This window comes from Lepidothrix coronata, unplaced genomic scaffold (genome assembly GCF_001604755.1).
Source record: "Lepidothrix coronata isolate B3197 unplaced genomic scaffold, Lepidothrix_coronata-1.0 Scaffold193, whole genome shotgun sequence".
Lineage (NCBI taxonomy): Eukaryota > Metazoa > Chordata > Aves > Passeriformes > Pipridae > Lepidothrix > Lepidothrix coronata.
Window position 1 is genome coordinate 597,312 of NW_016690373.1, and position 27,890 is coordinate 625,201.

A 27,890-nucleotide genomic window follows, 5' to 3' on the forward strand; every position below is an offset into this window, starting at 1 on the left:
CTGCCCTTAAAAGCCATCTTCTGCGCAGCAATGCAATGACAGGAGTGTTGCCATAGGCTGTTTGAAGTGTTCCCAGAAAACCTGGTTTTGTAGGTCAAGACACGGCTATCATAAATCTAAGTATGTCCCAAAAAGGATGGAAGAGAACAAGGGTAGCAATGGTTTAAATCATTATGACATCATAATGCCACCTGAGTGCTCACCGAGCTCAGCTCAAAATACAGAAGGGGAAAGAGAGAAGGGAGAGTGAAGACATTCAAAGGAAAACTGAATTAAAACAGCTCACAGATTGTCCAAAGGCACAAAATGGTATTATATTTACAGTATCAGAAGTACTGGTTTTAATAGTGTGTGTGTGTTCCCTATACAAACCTTCTGTCCATGAGTAACTGACTTTTTATGGATAAGTAGTGGTCAAGTAGAAGAACTTTGTCTGAACGCACTTCAGGTTCCATTTCATAGTAAATAAATAAAACTAATTTTATTGTGTTGTATTAAACCTATGATTCTCAAGGGATGGCAGCAGCAAGATATCAGTTCCAGAAATATATAAGGTTTACCCACACAAGTAATATCACATGTCTAGCATATACCAGCATGCTTGGCATATTTATGGGGTTCACAGTGGTGTTTTTCAGAATGTAAGTTTTTTTTTTTTGTAATGTAAGTAATTTTATGCTCCTTATGTTTAATGATATGGACCAGTCTTCTCGCCCTCCAAATAATATTCTTTGAATAATAAACTGAGTTTGCAAGACACATCATCTAGAAATGGATGGAGAGACAGTAAGTAAACAGAGGAGCTAATAATTAGTTATAGAAAAGACTTCTTACACGACTTCAGTGGTATAAAAGGTCTTTAAACAATTCTAATGTCAGTGAAAGGCAGTCTGGAAACTGGAATAATTTATGATGTAAACAAATTCTTTCTGTAAATGACAGTTAAGACCCCATGTATTTTCGACAGTGTTGAATTAGAACTTCCAGGACTTCCACGGGATATGGCACTGCCATATTGTATAAGAAGAACATGGTTTGAAATGAATGAACAAATGAAAACTTCAGAGCTGAGGGGATACCCCTAACGGAAACATCTTAAAGCAAAAAATGGAGGGGTCAGCCAGTATTCAGAGAACAAAGTGAGAGATTTTTCATGTGTGGGAGGAAAAGAGAGGGACACTGGCCTTCTCATCTGTGCATTTGCACTATAACCCTGACTTTCCCATGTTTGATCCTTTCTCCCTGTGAAAATTTAAATCTGCGGCAAGGTTGGTAACAAACACATCTCTTATTCAGTCATGCAGAACGTTTCTGTCATACAGTATTACAGTAACCCAAACTCAGCATAAAAAGGAGAAATCAAAGCAAAGGATGATCAATTCCATTCCTAACTTCTTTGACTATATGAAAAACAGGATGCAGCTCAACCCCCCTCAACCTCATTCTAGCCTGGAGGTCACTTGAGCAGCAAACAAGCTTTATAGTTTCCACCCAAACCACTGTTGTTTTCCTATGGATACAAAAGGAGGCCCAAGAGCGCGAAATTTTCTGGAAGTGAAAAGCATTTACTGAATGAGCTTTATCCTATCCAAAGGGAACTTATATTCTCCCAAAATTCTTCTTGTATGTGGGGAGCATTTCCAGCCATTTGGAGAGAGATCCTGTTAACAAGTGCATGAGGTTTAAAAGTAGAGAAGAGGAAGTTTGCATCTCAAACAGATGTTTGAGACTCCAATTTCAAGTATTCATTATTTACTCTGTGTTAGGACAAGTGGGCTTTCAGATGTTTCATGGTGAAATAATAATATAACACTTTATCTGTACAGTATGCAATTGGATGCAGAGTTCTAATACTTACACTAAGGCCTGGCAAAGTCTTAGAACTGTTGGGGTTTTTTGTTGGTTTGTTTTTTGCGTTTTTTTGCCCTCCGGTCTATACTCCCTCTTTGCTTTCAATAAATTTTGTGAAGGGTGGGGCCCATGACATCATCACATGTTCTTTGCTAGGTACACTGTGAAATGTGCTGTTTAGTGATCTGGGATAAGACTTGCTTGGCAGAATGATTGCTCTTTCAGGTTGCTGAATCTATGATGTGCTTTCAGTTTCTGCAGTGCTAGATTACTTTGGAGGATATTGCTACTGAGAATTGAGCATCTGACCTTGCAAAGTAGAGGTATACACCTCCAAGGAGATGCTGAAACCTACTGTATACTTTTGTGACAGTCAAAGGCATATTTTCCATTTTTTGCAAAATATTTTTGTAGTAAAATTATTATATTAGTAACACATTAGTTATGCTAGTCCTCTTTATTTTCTGTTGTTTTTGTGGTTTGTTTTTTTTTATTATTATTATTTCAGACTTCCTGAGACAGGATGAAGCTTGATACAAAGCAGTTTTAAGCTTTTTTGTCTTGGGGAACCTCAATAGTCTCCACTCACAGTGCAGAGCCTTCTGTAGGGAACATATATGCCTGACAGTAGCATGGGTGCATTTTCACATTAATTACATCTAGCCTTCAGTAATACAGACTTTCTTAAAAGCCTAACCTAATCCCACTTTTCTTTCCTTCTTGCTCTACTTCCTACTGGGTTTTTTGAGTTGAATCTTGTTTCCATCTGAAAGTTAATTTTCTTTCCAGGTGGGAAAGTGAACTGAATTGACTTGCCCTACAGCTCCCCAGTTGCTTTTTTGCTCCTGGCACCAGAAAGACAACAGAGCTCTTAGTGGGGACAGTCAGGCAGCCTACTGTGGTAATTGCCTTGGAATTGTATTGGTGTGGTGTAACATGAGATGCTCCCACAGCTGTCCTTTCCAAATTCTTTAGAAGCAGTCCCTTGATCCTCAGTGATCTGTAAACCACAGAGGAAAACCACTGCTTAACTAATCGGATTATCAGCTAGCTCACTTGCATGTAATACATATCTAAACACTGCTTAATTTGGGGTATTAATTACAGACTGCACTGAAAGAATATGCATAAGTCTTTAATTACATGGAAAGATGTTAGATCTTCAAATTTGTGGCTGGAACTCTTGTTCCAAGGGTTTAAGAAGCTGGTAATTGCTTGTGATAACCATTTTACTCTGTAAATTGGTTTTGGCTGTGTACTGGCAAAGTACTGACTGCTCTGAGTTATGTTGCCAAATGCCACCCAGATTGAAGACAAAACAGACTACAGTTTTGTAAATTTGATATTTCCTCATAAAGCTTCAACATTGTCCCGGTTTGTCATCTTACATATCTGATTGACTGAGTGAATTCAGGCTAAGGGGTTTTTTTCCCTCTAAATTGCCTTTATTATGAATTCTCATTATGCAATCTAAAATGTGATCCCTTTATGTTCTGGGCTGAATCAATGAGGGACAGTGTACACCAGTGTGCTTCATATGGAGAAAGTGAATACTGCATGTCCCATGACTAACTTCTTATCAAAACAGCACCAACGTATTTACAGCACTGATGTATTTACTGATCCCATTTGCAACCTCATTATCTGTGAATGGATGCCAAAACCATTCTGATACATGAAAGTGCATTATTTTCAGAACAAATAGTGTCAGTTTTTGAGTAATCTATGAAATGGTTTCTTTGCTAGTTCCTGAACTAAATTGTCAGGTGGAGAGCTTGCATATTCAGCAAAGCTGAAAACAAGTATAGGGATAGACAGATCTTTTTGTAATTCAGTTTTCTGTGGAGGATTGATCACACTTCAAAGATTCATAGATAAATCCTTAGAAGTTATTCAAAGAATATTATTTGGAGGGCGAGAAACTGTGAAAATTTCCCTTGGCAAATGAGATTAAATCTTGCCTCTCAGCCTTTCTGAAGACTTATTTTTGGCAGTTTGTTATATTAACTTGGAGAAAAAAAATAAATACCCTTAAAACTACTCAGAACTTCCTTGAAGCAAAATTGTGATACAGATCCAGTGGGAAGCATACAAATACACAGAGCAGAAAGGCAAGTCGCAAGCCTGGCCAAGGTTGTGCCTGGAGTCTAAAACCCTTACCAGGACGTATATTCTCAAATGAATGGGGTGAAACTTATGGTGAAGGGAGAGTGCCTACATAATTGCATTTTTTACATAGCTTTTCACAAAAGCTTTGCAGGAGGGACTTTAGTAGCAGGTTTCTTCACAAAAGAAGGTAATTCTGAACTATATCTGATGCATTGGTGATAGCTTCCCTATGGAGATTATTCAATTCTGTAAGTTTGTTCATGGAATTAGTAGAGAGTATCTGTAATAGATACAATGAAATTTATCTCTCAGTTGCTAGTTAAAAAAATACCAAAATGTATTGCTTCCAGATTTGTGAATCTTCTCATTTCAGTAACATACTGGATGAATTCGGTACTAGTTAATGAAACTAATAAAAAATGAATTATGAATCTGATAATCAGTAATAAATTAGATTAAAATCTCATGTCACGCAGTCTGCAAGTGTAAGAAAAATTGCAATGTCCACAGAACATCAATCTAGTTTTATGGCTCCCTGCAACTGTCCAACCTTCATCAAAGTAATACAATAATCAATTTCATCCATCTAGAATATCATAAACATTTCATTGTTTACTGCTGTACTTCCCTGTACCTCTCCAATATGCACCAAACTTCTCTCAGCTGAGGAAAATCTCATAGCAAATATCACACAAATGACATGAAGACTTCTGACTGATATCTAATACCTAATACCTAGACAATGTGAAAGTCACAGTGAAAAGAAAGAAATAATATCCAATTTAAATTACGTACATAAATTTCTGACATAAAAACCTGTCTAAGTACAAAACTATTTTACAGTAAAATCTAATTAGTTAGTAGAAATACATTTCTTGACACATCTTCCCAGCAACTACACAGAAGCTCTTCTCTCAGTCCTGCTCTGCCCCTTGCCCCATTCCTAGACACTTCTGCCTTTTCTGCCCATCAGTAACCTGGCCACAGATGCTGTTACTCTGCCACATTATCTGTTCTACATCCTGCTCTCAGCACAATGCATCCCCTGTGCTGATCCTGACCACCAAAAATACACTTTTCCCTTTATTTTGAAATCAATAATAAACCAACAAATCAGCTGTGTCTATTTTTGCTACAGCTGGGATTTTCAAGGCTGTTTAGTTTTACCTTCCACTGAAGGTAATGGCAACATTTCTCTTCTAATCAATTTAAATAAACCAGGCCAGCATGCGTTATCCTCAGAAATCTGACTGTGCTTGTTATTTGAAGAAAACACACTTAAGTCATGAGAACTACAAAGAATCCTATGTAGACTAATTCATCATTGCTTCCCTCTCCAATTTTTACTTTAATATTTGGCAGTAAAGAAATGCAAGTAGCATTAGGGCTGTAAAATAGTCATAACTGCCTGTTTAACACCTGCCAGTGATATACTCGTAAACAAATCTCTCTGATGGCATCTTAAAAGCAATGAGTTCCTGTGATTCTCAGGTAGCCTTCCATGAGGCTAGGGGTGGCAAGCTCAGCAGAGGAGGTGGAATAAAATGGGTTTCTAGCAATGATCATAGACATTTTTCAGTCAATTCAAAATCTAAAAAGAACTGATGTTTTGTCTGAGGCAAGAAAATACTTCTTTCAGTCTCGTCATAAATACAGCATATTTTCAAAAAGCAGGAGAGCTAGACTGACAAGCGTACAAGTATAACATCTACCACTAAGCCTTTTATCAGTAATGCATGGTCATTTTAAAGAAGTTGACTTCACACTGAACCACCCTGTATTGGTATAGTTCATACTTGTTGCCAGAAGGGAAACAAAGAGGCCCCAGCTGAACCACAGGTTTGAAAAAGGAGCAATGCAAATTAGCCTGTGTTACAGTACCACAATTAAATGGTTTCTGGCATCTGCTGTGACTTCTGAGCACTTAATGTGAATGCATCTCTCCTACACTGTCTGCATAACACAGATACTCCCACAATCTCTGGAACCTCTCATTGAGAGTCTTCTGGAAAGCACCTCCCATGACAGCAGGTTGTTCAGGGCCCTATCCTGTCAACTTCTGAGTGTATTCAAAGATGGACATTCTGCCACCTCTCTGAGTGACCCAAATCCTTCCTCATAGTAAAAAAACCTTTTCCCTCTATCAAGTCAGAATTTTCCATGCTACACCTTGTATCCATTTCTTCTGCTTCTATTGTGCACCTTTGAGAAGAATTTGGCTCTGTCTTCCCTGCAGTCTCCCACTGTGTAGTTGAAGACCGTGCTAAGTATTCTTCTTAGTTGTGCCACGCAACCTTAAACCTCCATCTTGGGGCTGGAGGAGTCATCAGTGAAGGGAGGTTCAGGTCAGGCTGAAGGTATTCAAACCGACAGCTCAACAGCCTAGGACATGGCCTAAGCTCAGATGAGAATGGGAATTATTTTTCAGAACTTCTGCCCAGTTCTGCCATTATAAGAAAAGACTGAAGACTTCAGAAACCCAGAGAAAGAGAAGAAAGAGTGGGAAGCCTGGCTCTGGGATTCTCTTGCATTCTGTTTTTTGCAGCAGGAACATTATGAATTTTGCATGGAAAAATCATTGTGTAAAATATATTACTGTTTCTGGGGGCAGAGACTTGGAAGCTGTTGAGTCTTCAAGATGTAGAGTCAGACTTCTTTTTTTTTTGTCTCTCTCTGTGGCCCCAAGAATCTTTTCATCACTTCATCTCTGTGCAATGGCCCTGCTAAGGAGAGAGGTAGCTAACCACCATAAGGACTAGTTGGTTAAAGTGATTGCAAAAACGCTCCGGGGAAAAAAAAAGGAAGTCCAGTTAATATTTCGCACACTGCTGTGTAACAGAAATGTGTTATTAATCATGTTTATCATGAGACTGATGAAACCACTAATACATTTTACACAAGGATTTTTCCATGCAAAATAAACTTGAAGGATTGTTGTAAACTTGAAGACATTGGACAAACTGAGAATGACAAACAGCCCCTGATCACCCTCATGGGTTTAGGAAAGCAATACACACTAAAGATAGGACTCATCTGGCCAAAGGCAGATAGATGTCTGCTGGATATTATAAAAATTAATTTCTTCCTAAAAATGTCTTTTTTTCCCTAGTGACAGGGAATCTCAAATGTTATCTGAAATGAAGCTCACACCCTGAGAGAGGTAGTACTAAAGGGTAGAGCTCACAATGAATCTGCAGCAAAAAAACCCATATGTTGCCTTATTTAGGAGGAATGAAACAGCTAGAGAGGTAAGTGAAGAAGGAATAACATGGAGGGGGCAAGAGAAGCTCTAGGAGGTGTAATGAGAGGGTGGCTGTGATGGTGTGAAGCGGAAGAAGACAGAGGCAGAGAGGGAATAGCTAGTCAGTGACAGATGTACGGAGCTCCCTGAGTGTTCAAAGGTGCTTTGGCAGCTGTCCCTCCTGTCTGAAGACAAATATTCCCAGCAGGCTGTGAGCATGTCTGGAGGGCATAACCCCCAATGGGCCCCTCTCTCTGCATAGTTCTTGGCTGTGTGGTGTCATCTTTGGCTGTGTCCATTTGTTTTTCCTGCTGCCTCCACAAGTTGCTACATTATGCTCCTGTTTAGCAGCTGTGACTCCATCAGATATCTGGTATCAGGTTTTTTTCCATCCACTGTGTTTTGATAATATCCTGCTGTCTGTGTAAAAAGGACAAGGAGATGTGTCTAGGTTTAGATGTTGCTCCCCACATCTAGGTGCTGCAGTGGTGGCAGCATGTGGGATTTCTTCCCTTACATCTTCTGTATCTCCAGCCAGGTAGACTTCAGACAGGGATATCACTAAATGACTCCTTGTTTAATGCACACGTGACTTAAGGTGACTTATAGGATGTTTTTCTTCAAGACAAAATAGCAACTGCTTTGAGCTGTCCTGGAGGTATACACATTTCAAAACTACCGTTTAAATCTTACCCAAGGAGGGAATTTAAAAACACATGTCAATGCAGTGCATTTTAAATTAATCCCTGCGAAACAAACACTTGAAACACAGAGCTCAGTACTTAACCTCTGATACATCAGACTTACAATGACTAAATAAACCAGAAAACCATTCTAAAGACACAAGGAAAGAAGTTGATGATCAAATAAATGTGGGTGGCTGGCAAGATTTGGAAAGTAGTAAACGGTAGCGCAACAGATATAAAGGGACATCATTGCCCAAGCACTGCAGATGATGAACTGAGGTTCATCAGGGCTGCAATAGCCCCTAGTTAGCCCTGGACCAGGAGAGCATCATGGTTTCTTTAGAGATGGCCCTTTGAGTTCTTCAAATATCCCAGGAGTAAAGCTCACACAGCTATGTGTCATACAGAGTCCATATAATTTAGATTCCTAGAGTCCCAAAGAGAAATCTGCGTTGCCTGTTCCTCACTGTCTAATCCCTAGGGAATTTCTCCAGGGTCTCAGAAAAGATTTTAAGCGCATAAACTTAGCCTGGAGAAATCAAACTGCATACACTAAATGTATATATTGCCTTAAAAGAACGAATTCAGCTTTTCCTATGGCCAAATGTGCATTTAGTGTGTTGGTTGTTTATAGAGTAGCTGATTTGACAACACTGGATTTTGTGGTTTTTTTTCTCCAAATGTTTGAAAATTCACTGTAAGCTTCATATAGCCACAAGACAACTCAATAAAAGTCAGGTAATTTTAGAATTAAAGATTCACTGAAGGGTCTCAAGAGCCAGAGTTTAACACCAAAGATAGTGGTCCATCAGAGACTCTCATATCAGGACATTTAGCACTTTCTGCTTGATTTTACACCATGGTTTGTGTTTTTCACAGATGGCCAGACTGTATTTGCTTTTTGCATTGGTGTGCAGGGATGTGGGTTTCTCTTGTCATCATGGCTAGGCTTCATGAACAAAGATCTGGGAAGGGCTCTACCCACATTTGCTACAAGTGTGCTGGTGGCTAAAAAGGCCAATGTGAGATAGACAAGTCCGGTTGCAAAAGGCACAGCAGAAAGACTGCTTAGGTGGTAAATTCTGCAGGGCACGATTCTTTCTGCGTTGTCTTTTCTCCTCGAGAGTGATTCCTGCGTGCATTCTCAAAAGCATCAGCAGCGTTATAGATGGTGTGTCTCCAGACCTCCCAATTGGAGGCCAGAGTAGACCAGTGATGATGATTAATATGGCCAAGGCTGAGATGTTGTTTCAGGGAGTCCTTGTATCTTTTCTTTGGGGCTCCTCTCTTGTGGCAGCCGGTGGCAAGTTCACCATAAAGCAAGATCTTAGGGAGGCGGTGGTCCTTCATCCTGGAGACGTGCCCTGCCCAGCGCAGCTGTGTTCTCAGTAACATGGCCTCAACACTTGTAACTGCTGCCTGTTCTAGAACAGACATATTAGTCACATAATCTGCCCAGTGGATGTTTAGGATTGTGCAGAGACAGCGTTGATGGAAGCGTTCTAGGAGACGCAGGTGGTGGCAGTAGATGACCCACAATTCAGATCCATATAAGAGAGTAGACAACACTACGGCTTTGTAAACTCTGATCTTTGTACTTTTCTTCAGGTGTTTATTTCACCAAACTCTTTTATGGAGTTTTCTGAAAGCACTAGTGCATGTGTATTATCCCACTTCTGCTCAAGTATGCACCTTCTGGAGTTGCAGTTCTGGTCTCTTGGTATGTTCTTCATGAGACAGTTTGCGTTTTACCATCTCATTTTTTCTATTTTGCGTTTTTTTGTGGACTTACAGAACCATAAACCACCTCAGAGGATTTGCTGAATTTAATGTGCTAAGTGTGAGGCTCCCATACTTGTCTCTGGTTTCCTACTGCTGCATCCATGCATTTGTAGCTCCACTACAGCCTATCCTGTCCTCTGGTCCTGCATGTCAGATGCAGATGATCTGTGGTCCAGCAACCTGATGCCTCTTGTCTAAGAGCAGCAAGCAGCAGAGAGGTTGCTGAGCTCTGCCACACTTTGAAATCTGCTCCTGTGTAGGGTGCCATTAATGGGCTGCAGCTTGAAAACACAATTGGCAGACTCCATGCCTGCTCCCACCTTCACAGCTTTAGCAGGGATCTAATACCGATGTGCTCTGGCTTTCTTAGACCATAATTTTTTTCACTCACTTGGGAAACTGTAAAAGACAAATTGCATTGGTGAGGCTCAGCAACAGTAAGATACAAGTTTTACAGGATTTATTTGCCATTTTGTTTTCTTTTGTAATTATAGTAATTACATTGTCCATGTCACACTGCAATCTTGGAGATAGTTCAGAAGACCTGAACTGCAGAGTTGTCTGCATTTGAGATACTCCTGCATGCGAAATAGAACATCTTCTGAAACAAACTTCCAATCATATTACAATTCATGCATGGTCCATTAAAGGGAAGATTTTTGCAGGATGCTATTCTGTCCTCCTTCACAGCTTGTTGCGAGCAGGGCTAGAGCATAGGTGTGCAAAATACTAATTATTGTCTATTACCTAATGCTAAACATGCAAGTGAGGAATCTATTCCTGTATAATCAAGACCAGATGAAAAGCTGTCTGAGCTGCATGTCTGAAATAACAGTTTGTTCTCATTCCATGTCATACCTTGCAGACAGTTGTAATGATTTACCCAGAAGTCTATTGCTGCACTGTGTATTATCAGGTAGCTTCATTGAATTTAAAATGAGATATTTAGAATATCATCCACCCTGAGCAAGAAGATCTTTGTTGCTTTTGATATCTGAACTGCTATGTCTAACCAAGATATCTTTAATGGATTATTTAATTTAAGTCATCTTCAATTCAGAGTAAGAAAGCCAGCTCTCGATATATTAGCTTTCCACAATCCCTGTAGGACTTTTATGCTGTGTTTCTTTGTAGCCGTGTTCTCTCTGGAAATGTGGGATGTAATAAAGGCTGTTTTAAGAAGAAGGTATATTTATGTTTTCTTATATACCTTCACATCTAACAGATGCAGCAGTTCCAGACTGAAGTGGTTTCTGAGATCCAAAGTGGTTATGGAGGATCACAAATAGCTGTGGTACATTATCATTAGGTGTCAATATTAAGTCAGATCATGATTTGCCAGTAGATGTGAGGAATGCAACTATTTTTGACTCTTGGCTACGAAGAAGAAGAGATGTGTGGCTTGTATCTCTCCTGGCTTTGGAAGGGCTGTTCCTCATATGAATGTTTTCTGCCTGGTTTGCTCAGATTGGGTTCTCCCCTGCAGCAGCTCCTGATTCACTTCTAGGACAGCTTGTTCTGCCTGAGACATTGCAAGTGTTCCCCAAAATTTGCAGCTGCAGGGACTGAGAATCAGACAGACCGTATTACAGAGAGTACATGCAACCTTACCTCAGGATTTCCTACATGAGTGGGAGTAATAAGACTGTAAAATCTAAAACAATCCACAAAGAACTGGATAATTAAAATAATTTAGTGCTACAGGAATGGCTGGCTTAAGCCACGGGAGTCTGAGTGACAACGCTTTTCATACCTTTGCCTGGCTCCAGGGCAAAAGAAAAGACGAGGGAATGTCTTTCAGTCCTTCCCTTTCATTTTTTTCTAATTGTTGCTGGATTTTGCTTGGGTTTCTTGGGGTATTTGGTTGAGATGACACACGATGAGCATCACGTCCCTGGGATGTAGGCCTGCAGTATGCAATGACTGATTGCACTTCGGGTGATGAGGTGGAAGTGTGACCAATGGGTCACTGCACAAAGATGTGACAGGCCAGTGACTGTATCAGCATGTCCTCTTGGTGTCACTGAGCTTAGAGGTGGCCTTTCCAAGCCTGGTTGCCACTCCAAGGCAGCAGGGGTGTATTTGAGCTGCCACTGCTGGTATTAACTTTGCTTTCTGAGTAAGATAAATACAGAATTTGATTTTTATTTCAGTTAGGTTTGATACTTCTCACAAGTGCTAAATTCATCCATTGTTTATTGCTGCTGCTTATTATTTGTGAAGATCTGGCTTTGTTCCCAGCATTTTGATGACTCTGACTCCTGTTTCCATTGATTCTATCAGAAATATGATGAAATGGAAAGCAAGTTTTTTTGTTAGTGAGAATTAAAAGATGCTGTGAAGCAAAGATGAAAAGAGTGTTGTCACTCACCATTTCCATTTATAACATGAAGTGTTTGGATTTATAAAGTGATATCAAAGAACTGTTTCATTAGTATGCATAATCATTTGGGGACAATACCAACTGTGCTACTTGATAAGAAGGACCCAGTCAGGCAGTCACAGGTGCTTTGGAAATTTCTGATCACCTAACTACCTCAGGTCAGGCAGGTAAATTTTCAAGGGAGAATACCATGCAGATCATTTCTCAAGTTGTCAGTAGGGGTGTTTCCCATTTATCCTACCCCCTAATTTCCATTTCTTGATTCTCAAAGGTGGCCATTCTGGAAATACAGGTTAATAAGGAGTGCAGATTCTAGGGATGTGAGACGAATCTGACTCTGCAAGATGTGACACTGCTTGTGTCTTTCTAATGAATCCATGTTAGTGACAAGAGGCTTTTCTGTTAATGTAGTATAAGCATCACTTACCTTCCTCAGCAGCCATGTTGCATCTTCTGCCTTTCTTGGCTTATTATATCTCTTTTGTCATTTCCTGGAAGCACAACAATTTTTTCCCCAATGAAGGAATGTAACTATTATGCAGAAAGATGCTATAGTGACACATTCGTTTCAGCTCTATGAATTTCTTTGGAACAGAAAATAATATGAAAATTGCCAATGCAGCAGTAATTAACTACCTACACCTATTTTACTAATGCTGAGGTTAGTTTCTGCCTAGCTTCAGACTCTGTAGAAGGTTGCAAGGCAACCGTGGATTTTGATTCTGATCTCCCAGGTGATTTCCAGCTCAAAGCCCTCTTTTAAGTCAGTCATGGTCTTTCAGCATGTCTCCATCTAGATGCACAATTTGTACTTTTAATCCCTTATAAGCATAATTAGACAGGCCTGGATTTATCACAAATGCCAGAGATGTTAATCTCCACTCTCTTGCCCTTGCCCCTAACTCTCTCAGAGGCCTGCACTGAGGGCACAAGCGACACCTCGGTGGGAATGGGTATGATCTGAGAGTTCATGAGGAAGCCCAAAGCTTTCCCTCATGTCCAAGGCAGTCTTGAGCAGCTCTTCTATCTCTAGGACCATAGCACAAAATAGAAACCAGAGATCCAAAGACAAGTGAAGTGTTTCTCCCAGCCCTATGCTGGCAGTGGCTCAGTGACCTGTGGTTTGGGTTCTGCTGAATTGCAAAGGAAAACTGGGATTTGGCTAATGGAGTCCCTGTCATGTCTGAGTCTTGAATGTGCTTTGTCCCCATTGTAGTATCTAGCAGATTCAGGGCTGCATCTGATGCTCCCCATTGACCTGGCTGCTTTTCCTTTGTCTTCATTAGATTTTTAGGTTCTGCCTCATTACACATTAAAAGACCTATATCCTCCTTTCACTGACCCAGGCTTGACCTCATTTGTCCAGGGGCCCTCTCCCATTGCTTGGGGAAGGAAACCTGTGTTTGGGAGTTGATGTCTCTCTGTGGCTGAGGGTGGCATTGGTGATCGTGTCTGTCCGTGGCAAGCCTTGTTTGTCTTCTGTATCACTTTCTTTCTCTTTAGTTTAGTTCACTGTATGTTCATGAAGACTTTGTGGATACTTTTTGCTTAAAGATGACTATATGCATAGGTAAGGAAGGGAAAGAAAGCAAACACAGCTGTCCTCTGAACCTCAACCACTCCCTTGCTCACTGTGCAAATGGTGCCTGCAGCACTGATGGAATCAAGGGGAAGAAGCTGTGACTTCTGTTCCTTTCAGGTGTCCCTCCATCCACCTGCAACACTACAGAGGGAATATACTAAGGAAAACATGAAGTAGATTAGGGTAGGTAGAAAAGAACAACATTTCAGCATGCTTTTCCTGTAATTTCCTAAGGAACTGCTGCTGAAATTCAGTTTCCAGAGGGGTAGCTGTTCTTGCAAAAGTGTATTCCAATGTAAGTCACTGTGTTGCTGTCATTTGGATGAGTTTATTTGTTGGTGTACACAACCAGAACTGAAACGTGTCTATGTACTGATGTAAAAAATTAGAGAAGAGTTTTATATGAAATTATTTACAAAGGGAAATAGCTCCATGACTGCCCTTCCTTTGAGTTGCTGTGTGTCTCCTGTTTGATAACTACACTGCCCTGTGAGTCAGGGTAGGTGGGGAAGAAGCACATTTCAAGAATGAGTTACTTTGTTCCTGAATAATAGTCTGCATGGGTCTGAAAGGTAGGCATTGTCAGAAATCCTTCATCCCATGGAAAAGCTTAGAGATCTAGACCAGCACAGAGGATTGGATTTTTTATGAATGGCAAGGCTGTTTGCTGGCAAACTCTGCACCTTTTCATTTTCCAGGCATAACCAAGTGCTATGTTTTCTGAAATCAGCAAACATTTGCAAGAAATTCGGGCTATTTATGTCAAAAGTAAAAAAAAAACCTGTATTTTGAAATGTGCTATTTGGCCTAATTCAAAAGAAGTAGAAATATTTCTATTTTTAAAAGTAATACATTAATTATATTGCAGTTGTTAAGTTAGAACCTATAGAGTTTCAGAGGGTGACAATTTAGTCCTTTAAAACTGGCCTTTTTAAAGTATCAGGGGAATCTTAGGCATATATAATGTTTGCTATATATAACAGATCTGTGTACTTGTACCTGAGTCATCACCCTCCTACTTGTAATGCTGTTTGTTTACTTAAAACCAAAACATAATTCTCTGGTGAAGCCATTGCCATAAGCAAACTTTGAGCAATTCGACCAGTGCAATCATTTCTCTGAGGGGCTCGAACTGTATAGATTCTCATCTCCACTGGTAAACACCCCAGGGTGTGCCAAGAAAGCCAAAGTAAATGACACTAAGTTTAGGATTTTAAAAAATTTTCTTTTAAAACAAAGATGCTTTTTCTCCCTCTGACAGTAATGTTTCCCTCCAAAAACACTTTTCTGCGTAGTTTCCTGTGACTTTATAAAAAGCATGTGCTGAGCTCTTTATTCAGAAAACTGCCCTTCTACAAATAGAGAAAATTATGATTTTAGAAGGCTGAAGTCCTCTGTCAACTGACATTTGGCTGCTGGTTGTTGCACCAGCCTGATTATGATCTGACAACCACTGTATTCAACTCACTGACAACTAAATATGTGGATCAATGTGACTGACTGTAGGAGCCATGACTGCTACTTAGCATAACAGGGTGAAAATGTCACTGGGGCCTCTGCAACTCAGAGAACTAGTCCAGGAAAAGTCTGGAGTGAGCTTTTTGAAGGCTGGGCTAAGCCGTGTTTTTGTGAGCAGAGACAAGCAGGCAGTGTCTGCCACTCACAGAGGGGCAGAAGACAAAACCCTGATGGGATATGCTCCATAGATCACAAGTGAGAGGATGCACTGGCTTTGCTGACCTTATGGAGCTACAGAGGGCGAGTTTCCGGAGGACCAGAAGAACAGCAACGCTGTCTTCACATTGGTGATGTTACCAAACTCTGCAGGGGTCAGCTACTCTACTAAACTTTTATGATCCATAAGTGGTTCACTTTCCTTAATAGACTAACATTTCCACAGCACTCATCAAGATAGAAATCAAGCAACTCCACATATGAGTCAATGTTTTCTAAATAATTTTATTTTGGACTTGCTGAGTGCACTCACACAGTGAGATGTCAGTACGGGTAAGAATAGTAAATAAAACACCCACAGTGTGTCACCAATGTCAGAGTAAACAGTTTTCTATTCTGAACAAGAGACTACTTTGTTCCCAATACCTGCTCCTGTCCTCAGGAGCCAGCAAATGAGTTGTGGCCCTTCTCTGGACTATTTGGCCACAGATGTTGCCTTGCCTTGCCAGGCTCCAGGGCAGACAGCCTGGGAGGCCAGCTTCTCACCCCCAACCGACAGCTGAGGGTGGAAAAGAAAATATGACTATAACTCCATAATATCCATCAGTGAGCAAGTTATGTTCAGACTAATACTGTACTGGCAATCCAGAAAAAAAACAAACAAACTCTCCTCATTTTCTTGGCATCCTGGCAGTATAGTGGCTGGAGTGGATGGTGGCAGTACCCTGCTGTTTTACTGAAGTCTTCCTGAGGTTCAAAGACTTTCCAGGGTAGTTCTAAACCACTCTTTTCCTTTGGTCCCAACAGGCCTCCAACCATCTGGGCTGCAGATCAGTGTTTGAAGTACTGTGCAAAAAGCTCTGTGTTTCTTGCCCTGGTGAACAGATAAGAGTAAAGGTTGACAAACTCGGAGTCAGATGAAGCAAGAAAGAGTGTATTCCAAGGACTCTGCTCTGTGCCCTGGCTCCAGCTGCCAGGCACTTAAACCTACAGGCTGTGAGCAAGAGATGGCATGTAAAATATGAGAGGTAGCCAAGTTTATTTAATATGTTGGCTTTTCCACTGCTCTTAGCACTGTTATCAGAACACTTAATTTAGTTACATGGAGCAAAATGGAAAAACAGTAGTGAACATAAACTGAAAAAGATACTTCCAAGTAGCTTCCAAATCAACTATTAGTCCCTTTGCATTGCTGGAAATCTAATAAGGCACTGATTACATGCGGGACTGATGAGTTTTAAAACATGCTCAGCTTCAGCTTTTACATACATATTGCTTAAAAAGCCTTGGGGCAGGAAAATATGAAGTCATCCTGTCAGGACCTCAGCACAGATACCACTAGGTCTTTTGAGCTGGCTGCTCAAAGGCTTTCTCTCTGTTCCCACATGGCAGCTGAGAAATGGCCAACTCTATGAGCTTGGGGGTTCTTTTTCTCAGTCATTTTTTTGGAGTGGGACCACTGTAACTAGATAGCTAATCAGCCCTCCAGCATGGGATAGTCCAGCTAATGGGAAATCCCAAGTAAGGCAAGTCATGTGGCAAGTCCTAGGGAGCATGACAGCAGCCACCAGCTGAGATCCACAGAGCTTACCAGAACTGCAGGCTCCATGGGGATTTGCTCTCCTGACTGGTGTTCCCAGGGGCCTGAGAAGCCAGCCTTGTCCATATGCTTTGCCAAAGAGTGAGACTTGACACGTAAAAGAGGAGAGGCCTTACTTAATTGGAACTTAGACAGACAGATGTGCTTCCCACAGCCACACACCACCCTTTCCTCCTGTAGTTGCTTGAATACAGCATGACCGGAGAGTGCTGGAGACCTGTGGGCTCATGTCAAAACTGCCTAGAACATGAAATTGAACAACAGTCAGCTCTTTGCTCCCATGTTGACTTGATCCTGTATATAACTAGGATGGGAAAACAGCTACTCTCTGGGATCGTCTCAGACTATAGCATCCTGTGCAGACATAGGCACAGCATGACTTGCTACCTGCACTCTATCTCTAGCTTTTCAACTCTCTGTGCCCTGCACTGCCTTCTGACTCTCTATTAGGTTGCATTTTGGACAAGAGTGAAATCTGGCCTCTTCACCCATTCTTTCTCCCACTTCTCTTCACCAAGTGTCCTTACTACTTGCCTTGTTGCCAGCTCTGGCACTGCTCCAATTACAGAATAAGAATAACCCAATTCAACTCACAAGAGCAGCAGAGAATTAAGTCATGACAAGTAAATAGGGAGAGAGAGGAATGTGGAAATGGGGATGGATAGCAAGGGGATTTGGATGGAAGGATAGCAAAGGCCTTTCTTTGGCAGACGGATTTTAACTTGATTCAGTGGTCAGAGGTTACTGGTGGAGTTGGTATCACAGCTTGGGCTACATGCAGATATGTTATTTAAAGAGCAACATTCCAATATTGATTGATTGATTGACTGATGCTGTGTCACAAGAAAGCTGTACTTGGGAAACCATACAGCTTCGAAGTCCTGCCTCTCTGAGCATTTCTCATCCAGAAGAATTGCAGCTAAAGGAGGAAATCCAAAACTGTCAGTCAAGGCATGATGCAAACTGATCTTTCAGCTCGCTGGATCAGCTGAGCAAAAGACTTGAACACTAATGTTGGGAGACCTTTAGAGGTCCTTTTAGAAGGCAAACTACCTCTTTAAATGTTATGCCTCCCTCTAAGCAGGACATTTAGAAAGCAATTTGAAATCACTCCCACAAGTGTTCAGCCCTGTTTGAAGCATGACCAGCTACAGTAACTTGCACAGCACAAAAGCCAGCAAGGGAGGAGGGAGAATGTCAGCCTTGAAGTATGTGCTACAAAAGATACTGAAAAAAAAGGAGTTATGTTCCCCAAATCCTTCTGAAGCAAAGCCAGGGGTAACTGCACCAGCCTGCTACAGTATGCTGGCACTCAGGCTGCCATTTGACACTCCCTGAGTTTCCTTCCTCCTCTTTGCAGTTTTATTTCATTAGCAGGTGAGTGCCAGCGGGGAGGGGGAAGTTGATGTCAGCATCTGCACCAGAGCTGGGGTGGGAGCTGGTGTAGGCTTGCAAGCAAAGCAGTCAAGAATCACAAGGTAACTGGGTAAATGAGAAGGCAGGAATTCAAATGAATGTAACAAGGTCCGATGGAAAGACAGCATTTAATCTTCCGTGCTATTTTCCTGATTTTTCTCCTGCCAAAGTCCTCTGGCAGTGTGTCCAAGTACAAGTATTGCAACATCTGAATGGACACCTTGGTGATTCAAAGCTCCCAGGACCTTGAAGGGCAAAGGAGCTGCACAGCAGCTTTAAACAAATTAACACTTTCATGGGAGTTTTTCCTGTCTATGTCAAGAAAGAACTTTTCCTTGAGAGGAGATGAAAGGTCTCCAGCGTTCTGTGCAAACCATCCATCTATCCTCACCACAGCTTGTAAAGTATGTGCTGGGACTGACCGCAGGCTCATCTAGGAAATAGCAGTAATGGCTATTGTTAGTGGGAGGCTGGAGCTGACCCGTGTTAAGCTGTTATTGTACGCTGAGCCCTTCTTCCCCTTTGTTCCCATCAGGATGCACTCCAACCCAAGCATGGTCCTGGTTCCTGATTGCGTGTTGTGAAATGCTCTGTCACTCCCACATGAGCCGGTTCATCTCGCAGGCTGTAGAAAAACAGGGAAAATAAAAGAAGCATTTTCTGTCAGTTGAGTGAGCTGAATTGGTTCATCAAATGGTCAGAGGAACAGCAGAGCTGGCATTAGGTGGGCGTGAACGCCCCTGCCCAGATGCGAGAGAGGAAACTCTCTGCCCTGTTTCAGCGGTAACAACCTATTCACTAAGGCATGCACCTTGTGAAACCCTACTCTCTGATGCAGTGATAAAATTGCTCATTTCATCACTTCCTGGTGCAGTTCTGTGAAAATGATCTGTATTAGCCCCAGGGATTTTCATAGATCTTTTTTCCAGATCATTTTGAGAGCGAGAAGAGGGGGGGACAAAACGTGTCATACTGTTGGCAGGTCTGAAGAGACAATAATCTTCATGTAAGTGTGAGAGGGATAAAGAAATAACCTCTTAACTCTGTTTGTCTGTGGCCTGGACAACATCTCTAACTATGCCCCATGGGTACAGTCAGGCAGTATATTTGAACTGGGCTAAAAGATAGCTACTGCCAAAAAGTGCCAGGCAGCCTCTCTCCGCTTTCCACTTTTGTGCAATCCTGCTGTTCCCCTTGGAGTAGCGCTGATGCTCGTCTTGATTCTGCAGTGAGGAGGTCAAGGAGTTAATACAGGTAAAACAATCCCACAGGAAGAAAATGAAGATTTTTCTGCTCCCTGAGATAAATCAGGTAATGGTGAAGTCAGACAAACTCCAGCTCCAGCATAAAGAGGACAACCCTTTCATCAGCAGCTGCTGCAATGAGTGGCACAGCTTCATCATCAAGAGCTGTAGGCAGCAAACACATTGCACCTGCACTCCCGTTTGAATATAGAGCACCTGCCTCATCAGACAGTCTATCTATTTGCTATAGCTGATATATCCAACACTGTGGTATTTAGGGTCCAGATTCAATGAAGTTCAATAAGATGATATTTTCCAGAACACCATACTGAACAGGGGTACATGTACAAAGTTTAGAAAACTTAAGCAAGTGAAACAAAATGAGCTCAGTTCATTGATCTGCTTTGGGTAATGGGTATCCCTTCAAAAAACAAGAATTTCAGCTTTAGCTTTTCAAATAGTGGACCACAAAGTTTCTTGTTTGTTTGCTGTGTGCTTTCATTCTGGGTTTTGCCTTTTAAGTTTGCCTCAGTATTTTGTGGCCTTTTGTGGGCTGTGTCTTGCTGGACTGAGTAGGATCCTAAGAAAATGGTTCTGTAAAACCCAATTTATGGTCGGAGCACCAAGGGGTCAGCCCTGAAATGGAAAGCAGTTCTCAACCCCTGCTCTGACAATCTGCTAATCCCTCCAGACACTGTTGAAAGGATATTTGAGACTTCCACTGCCAGACATATATCAGCATCACGTTCTATAGGAGAGTTCAAGGATGCCTATAGAAAGTTTATGATTTGCATTAAGGGCTTTGTGGGTTCCTGCGCTTTCCCTGCCTTGTTTTGTTCCTATGGCTAAGGAAACTTCCCACCCCACCTTCAGTTCCCCACCAGATAAGGTCTTTGGCGCACATTGCAATGTAAATAGACCCCAATACCTTGCCAGAATAATTAAGCTTTAAAATTCTAGCCGAAGATCCATTGTCACACAAAAGGGACCATACAGAGAAGAAGAAGGTAATCCAGAATAGCCTTTTACTATCTGCACTTAACCATAAAGGCCGGCCAGAATTCAGGAAGGATTAGGTGCTTCTACAGGAACTAGAGTATTTGCAAACATAGCACTAAGCAGCTGCTAATGCTTTTTGCTCACAGCTCTGGGCCAGAGCCCATTTCTTGTGTTCCTTCACTCCTTTGCTTTCTAAAACACCGTTACAAAAGGCTATCGAATCAGTACAGTGATACATCCTCAATAGCAGGCCTAATAAGTACGCTTGTGCAACTTTCTCTTATCTAATGAAATCCTATGGATGGTGTTGTCAAATTGCTGCAATTCTTAGTTATCTATGTGTGGTAAGACTGTCTAATTATGATATAATTTCTAAGTAAGCAGTCTAAGTGGGTTATCTTCACATTGGTAAAAAACGTATTCAGTAAAAGAAAGCTAAACAGACTTAGCACAAAAGATATTGAAAGATAATACAGAACATATATGAATTCACATCCCCCCCCACTCCTGATTAATAGTTTATTTCATGGATCTGGGCTCAATTTACAAAGAGTGACTTCAGTGCTTATAATATTGCTAACATCAGGGTATCTGTTTGGTATGCACAGTGTACAGAAATAAATCTGCTTTACTTCTTGTATATTTTATAATTTTTTGCTAGATGATGATGCATTATTCAAACTTGAGTTTTTGAGTTTGTGAAGACTCTGATTTTCTATACCCAGTGGTTTACAATCTGTAGGATGAGGAAAGACTATTGTCTCATTTGACTGAGAGAGCACAGGCATAAACAAGCTTAGACGGGAATTTAATATTACATAGTGTAACTGGGAGCTGCTGTTCTGCAGTCCTGCTGCACTGCCCACCCATCTCCCTGCGCTGCATCCAGCAGTTGCACAACTGTAACCAGGTCAGCTTAACAAGCTGATGAAATGGAAAATGATGGCTTTTGGCTGTGTTGGTTTTCAAATGGATCAGCTCACAGAAACAGCTGCCCCAGTGGCCCCAGCACGAGTGCAGTGCAAGGCAAACAGATTGTGTCAGGGGGAATGCAAGGAAAAGATGAGGGTGACTCTCACCTTGAGCCTTGCAGCTCATGCTCACCACTTATTCAGGTGCAGTGTCAAACTGATTCAACAGCAAGGTAAGAATACCTAGCCAAAACTGCAGCTCCCTCATACCATCTTGGTGCCACCAGAGCTACACTTTCAGTTGTTCCATGGGTTTCACTGAATTATTTGTGAAGCCAGAGTGGGGGGCTATTGGTCCACCCTTTTGGAGCTTTAAAATAATTAAAAAATTTAACCAAACCTTGTCTTATGAGAATATTTTGTCTTTACATATACAGTGAAATACACAGCAGCATGGTTTTGTGCCAGAGCTTTACAAACTTCATCATATCAAACAGTTTCTTAAAACATTTATAACATTTAAAATAGTACTCATATTTGGTATCGGGTCAGGATATTAGCTGATATAGTTTGAGAAATACCTACTGATGCTGCATCTATATTTCAGAATCTTTTAAAAGTGTAATGAAACTTCCTCAAAGGGTAAGACTTCCAAAGTTGCAAATGATCATTTAGACCTCTTCCTTTCTTTCTCTCTTCTGTGACTGACGATTCTCAGTCACAACCCAGGAAAAAGATGTGGGTGAAGAAGTAATCTGATTTTTTGGTTTTGGTTTTATTATTTTGTGGAGGGGCGGGGATGGGATGGGGTGGGGGGCTGAGGGGAGAGGGGAGGAGAAGTGGGGCAAATATGGTATGAAGAAGATGAGGGTGCCTGGGTGTTGATGGGAAGGTTATGGTCACTTGTAAAGAATTTCAAGTTTGGAGGAAAAGACTTATAAACTCCAAAATGCTAGATCTCTCATGCTTTATGCTTCTCTGCTTCTTTCAAACTTAAGCACACATTTAACCCTGATGAAAGAAAAGTTTTTTCTAGTAAATAACACACAATTGGGCCCTTAAAGATATTTGTAAATCAGGCAGTTTTTATTAAGGCAATATTGAGTTAAAACACTGAAGCCTTGCTTGTAAAGCTCTTTTCAACTCCAAGTACTAAGGTTTGGGTTTTGTTATTTTACCCCCCACCCCCACCCTTTTGCAACTGGGGTCAAAAAAGCCCTGCAGGGCAGCATGGTTTGCGCATGCCTGCCAGGCTGCTCCCATAGCCTAAATTACCAGTAAAAGGACTAGAAATCTGAATGCAGGTTTGTGTAGGGTGGCAGCAGTTTGGATGAGGGGATGCATTAAAACCCATTAAACTCCACGTGATCCCTGAAGCACAATTCTCTTTTATCTTTCTTCTCTCCACCACCCGGAGACTAAAGACCTCATTTCCATAGGGCTCATCTCCATAGGACAGGGAAAGCAAAGTCTTCCAGAGGCTTTACTTGTTTCTGACCCTGTGCTCTTTCTCACAGTATCTGCTGTGGCTTTACAAATTTTATTGGGAACTTTTAAAATGTTTTAAGCATCTTTGGAAGAATCTGATAAATATACATGAATAAGTCAAAAGAAAAATACAAAACATTTTGTGACCTCCTCAAAAGTTTCTAAAATTTTACTTCACTTACGTATTAGAGATGGGCTGTTTCTCTGAATAATGAATTTTTCCTTTTACTTGGCAATGCATTTCCTTCAATGACTTGTGGAAGTCCTTAATATTATCTGCTGTAATGAAACAACAGGTCTGGGTGGGAAGTCTCTAAATAAACGTTCAGTCTCTTTATTTCTTCCTTGGACAAATAAAACCACACAAACCAGCCCGCTGCAGGCTGGATAAACCTTTCACATAATGAATTGTTTTATGCAGAGGGCTTCTGAGGGGGGCAAAAACTTAAATTTGGTTACTATGTCAGCAAACGACGGGATTTAGGCATTTTTCTCAAGGACTTACGTCTGCAGAAGGCTGAGGGAGAATTTATGGAGCGTGTTGTGCTGACACTCTTCCAGCTCTTCCTCCCCCCGAGCGGAGTAGGCAGGGGAACGGCTCCGGGGGCGGCGGCGCCTTCGGGGACCCCCGAGCACTCGGAGCAGCCGGGGAGAGCTGGGACTCCTTACGGAGGGCAACCCGGCTGCTCGGAAGGGCGGTTCGGAGGAGAATGAGAGCACCCTTGCTTTTCTTTGTGCTGAGCGGAGATCCTTATTTGTTTTGTTTGGGAAAGATTTGTACATGCAAGCGTCTGCTGCGCTTTCTGAGGAGTCGAAAGAGAGGTAAGGCATCATTTTCTCTCATGAGTTTCCTTTCGTGCTCTTTCCCCCTTCCCTCCCCAGGTTATGAACGCCCATCAGCATCCTGGTCCTCCGGGCGTGACCGCCGCTGCCGCGTCCCAGAGGTGGCTCCGGAGGCAGCCGGGCGGGAGCGGGGGCTCCAAGGGCTCCCAGGCGCACCCCTCCGAGCTGCCGTGTCCCAGAAGTGGCTCTGGAGGCACCCAGGCCGGGGAGAGAGCTCTGCGGGTTGGCAGGCACACCCCCTGGAGCAGAGCCTCGGCCGCAGCCGTAGGGATGTGTGGCTCTGGGGTCCCGTGGGACTGTGGCCCGTGGAAAAGCCTGAAATGTAATCCACGGTCGAGTGATGCTATCCCCAGTTTGAGGTCATTTGGGGGTCATGAGTGCTTGTGTTAAATTTTATTATTGCATGAGATAGGTCTTGTGTGTTCGTGAGGTCATTCCTGTTCATGCCTGATCTGCTAGTATTAGAAATTAGTTAGGATGAGTGAGGAATGGTAGAAGTTGCTGAGGGGGATTCAGTGCTGTCTGGGACGTGAGGAGATGTGCAGGAAGCTGCCCCTTTGTAGCTGGAGTTGTTCTGTGCAGATGTTCCACTGTCCTCCTGTGCAGCTGCCCACATGTCATCCTTCCTTTTCCAGCATAGATCTCTGGTAATTCCCCTACCCCATCCTTATGTATCACAGCTAGTCTCATTTGAGCTAGTTTGCTCATGGGATTTTGGAATTCAACACTCAAGCACATTTTTTTACTGTGAAAGTGAAGCCAGTGTGTAGCATTTTCTGCTTCCTCTACACCCACAAACTCTGAGTCTTAAAAAGCTTCTGCCTCCTCAACTCTGTATAACAGAAATGCATGGGGCGTTATGCACCAGACCACAGAAAATCCAACTTAGTGATTCTGTAGGAAAAGAACAGCTGTGTGGAAAGATCAATAAACACAACCAGTTGCTCCAAAAGTCATAAAATGGAAAGACTCCTCAAAATAAAATGTGTGGCAGGGGACCCTGGCTCCAGACTTTGCAGGACAACTCCTGGGAAATGCAGTAATTAGTGGGAAGCTTCAGACTTGTTTTCTTTCAGTGGTTCCACACATACAAATATTTGGTTTAGGAGAGGAAATCACAGTGGCAGGAAGAAATACTTACCTATGGAAAAGGAGAGCTTGTTTACGCTTAATGCATTGGAGAAATTGTTCATGAATGGTTTATATCAGTGAAAATAAAACACCCCCAGTGCTGCCAAGGCCACAGACCTCAAGTGAGCTGTGTATATGTATGCTGGCTGGTCCTGTGGGTTGAAAGTGTCTGGGGCTACTTCTGTTTTATTCACTCTTAAAAAAAAAAAATAATGGAAAACTCTTTCAGTGAAATTTTCTTTTTTCTACATGCCTTTTAGACATCACTGTAGCTGTTTGCTCCTTTGCATGTTTTCCTAACTTTTCCCTCACTGCCAGAGAGAGGAATCCTTTGAGAAGGCCCAGTTTCTCCTTGCTAGATCACTCTTGCCTCTCCCTAACTACCTGGAAGCCCCTCTGCCCTCTTCGCAGATGTCTCCTTCCCATCACTTGCTCTCCTCAACTTCTGGTGTGGTGGTCTTTCCCCATCGCTCTCACATCTCATCCAGCCAGGTCCGCTCCTGCTGTCTCAGCTGGATCCTGTTGCTGCTTTCATGTGTGCTCACACTGGCCAGCCTGTGCCACCTTCTCCTGGTTCTGTCACCACTTTGGAGATCCTTGTTTCTTTCGGGCTTTACCTGAGAGCACCCTGTCATGACAAGTTTCCTAAGGAATGCCTCAGGCTCCACCATGATGTCCTGTGAAGGAGAAACTTCTGCCTTGGGTTCTAGCTTTGTTGCTGGCAGAGTACGCAGGATTAGCAAATTTGCAGATGACACTAAGTTAGGGGGGAGTGTCAATCAGCTGGAAAGTAGGAGGGCTCTGCAGAGGGACCTGGACAGACTGGAGAGTTGGGCTGATTCCAACGGGATGAGATTCAACAAGGTCAAGTGCCGAGTCCTGCACTTTGGTCACAACAACCCCATGTAGCGCTACAGGCTGGGCACAGAGTGGCTGGAGAGCAGCCAGACAGAAAAGGACCTGGGAGTTTGGATTGACAGGAAACTAAACAGGAGCCAGCAGTGTGCCCAGGTGGCCAAGAAAGCCAATGGCATCCTGGCCTGTATCAGGAACAGTGTGGCCAACAGGTCCAGAGCAGTGATTCTTCCCCTGTACTCAGCGCTGGTGAGGCCACACCTTGAGTACTGTTCTGAGCCCTTCAGGTCAGGAAGGATATTGAGGTGCTGGAGCAGGTCCAGAGAAGAGCAACAAGGCTGGTGAAGGGACTCGAACACAAGTCCTATGAAGAGAGGCTGAGGGAGCTGGGGTTGTTTAGCCTGGAGAAGAGGAGGATCAGGGGAGACCTCATCGCTCTCTACAATTACCTGAAAGGAGGTTGTAGCCAGGTGGGGGTTGGTCTCTTCTCCCAGGCAACCAGCAGTAGGACAAGAGGGCACAGTCTTAAGCTGTGCCAGGGGAGGTTTAGGTTAGATATTAGGAAGAAACTTTTTACAGAGGGGGTAATAAGACATTGGAGTGGGCTGCCTAGGGAAGTGGTGGATTCTCCATCCCTGGAGGATTTTAAGATGAGACTGGATGTGGCACTTAGTGCCATGGTCTAGTAACCATGGTGGTAGTGGATCAAGGGTTGGACTTGATGCTCTCAGAGGTCTTTTCCAACCCGGCTGATTCTATGATTCTATGATTCATGCAAAGCTCTGAGTGCATTTACTCCACACAGGCAGCTGTAGAAGTGCCCAGAGGTTCCACTGCCTCTACGGAGCTTAACACAAGAAGGGTTGCTTTTCTTCCCTTCCCTATCACATTTCTTCTTGAAGCTTTCTGACAGCTCTGTGCCCATGAGCTTAGGTCTTGAGATGTGACTGATAGACAAATTAAGATTTCTAGATGGTTATAAAGCTAAATCCTAAAATTATAATAATTGGTGTTGTGTAGGGGTTTGTACACATGTGAAAACTTATCAGTAAAACTATGGCACTAAGTTACACCTCTTCACTCAAGTAGGGATTTGCAAGGGGATCAGAGGGAGTGGTTGAGACCCTGCAACTCCCCTGGTTGCAGCACATGTTCTGTGCTATGTGCTGGGCCCATCAGTCCCTTCTGTCATTTCCTTCCATACTGGGCCCATGGAAACACAACTAGTGACCAGCTGCCAGCTGGATGTAACTCCATTCGCCACTACACTCTGGCCTCAGCCATCTAGTTTTCACTCAGCAAACAGTGCACCTGTTCACACCATGAATAGCCATTTTTCCCAGGAGAAGACAAAAAAACATGGCTGCTGGATACTTGTGACACTCTGATCTAATTTCCTGGTTGGAGATACAGGAATCCTGGAAAGCTGTAGGAAAGCCATATAATTCGGCCCATGGACAGGAATTTTGTCTCATGGACATGACGGACTATGCTCCCTAAGCTTTGGACTTGCTGTGTGTCCATAATGCATCACATCCCATGTGCAGGATGTTCACATGCATGGCGGCAGCACACCTGGGGGTCTTGTTGGCTCATTGCAGCCTCTGGTGGGCTCAGTCACCTGTCATCTAGAAATTCTTGGCAAATGGTCTAATTCCTCCTTTTCCAATCAGACTACATTTCTGGATGGAAGAATGTACTATTTAAGCAGGTGAGGCTAATAAGGGAATTCAAAACTGCATTAGTTTTTCCTTGTCTGCCTCTTTCATGCTTTTAGGTGAAGCAACTTGATGGGCATAATTCCTGAAGACATGGTACACCAATCAGATGCACTTCTCAGGGAGAGCTGGAAATGAAGATTTCCTTGTAGGCATTATAAATCCTTTCCAAAGTCTTTTTCCTTTTTGTGGATTAGTACAATCAGCAACCAAATATCAGATGAATGAAGAACAATCAAATATGCCAAAATTTTGAGTGACTAATTGGTACTTGTCACATTTCTTCCTGTTTGCAATGTCATTACTGATAGTGGCATTACATGTCATCTGTTCTCAGAGGGGCCACAAATCTACCCAGAGAATCACTTATCTAATTA

The 27,890-nt window shown here is 42.4% G+C and overlaps 1 protein-coding gene across 9 annotated transcripts in view; it reads left to right on the top strand.

The window, feature by feature from the left end:
* The first annotated feature begins 291 nt into the window (after positions 1-291).
* Positions 292-27,890, top strand: part of SPATA13 (spermatogenesis associated 13) — a 101,611-nt gene continuing 74,012 nt past the window's right edge. For 8 of the 9 annotated variants that reach the window (XR_001877540.1, XR_001877541.1, XR_001877544.1 and 5 more), the window contains exon 1: positions 292-309. Coding sequence is in view for 3 of the 9 variants with exons in the window: in XM_017831574.1 (XP_017687063.1) it covers positions 307-309 (3 nt within the window). In the remaining 6 variants the exon portion in view is untranslated. Of the gene's footprint in view, positions 310-23,598; positions 23,789-27,890 lie in introns of those variants that run through there. The other variant, XM_017831578.1, reaches the window with a different exon arrangement.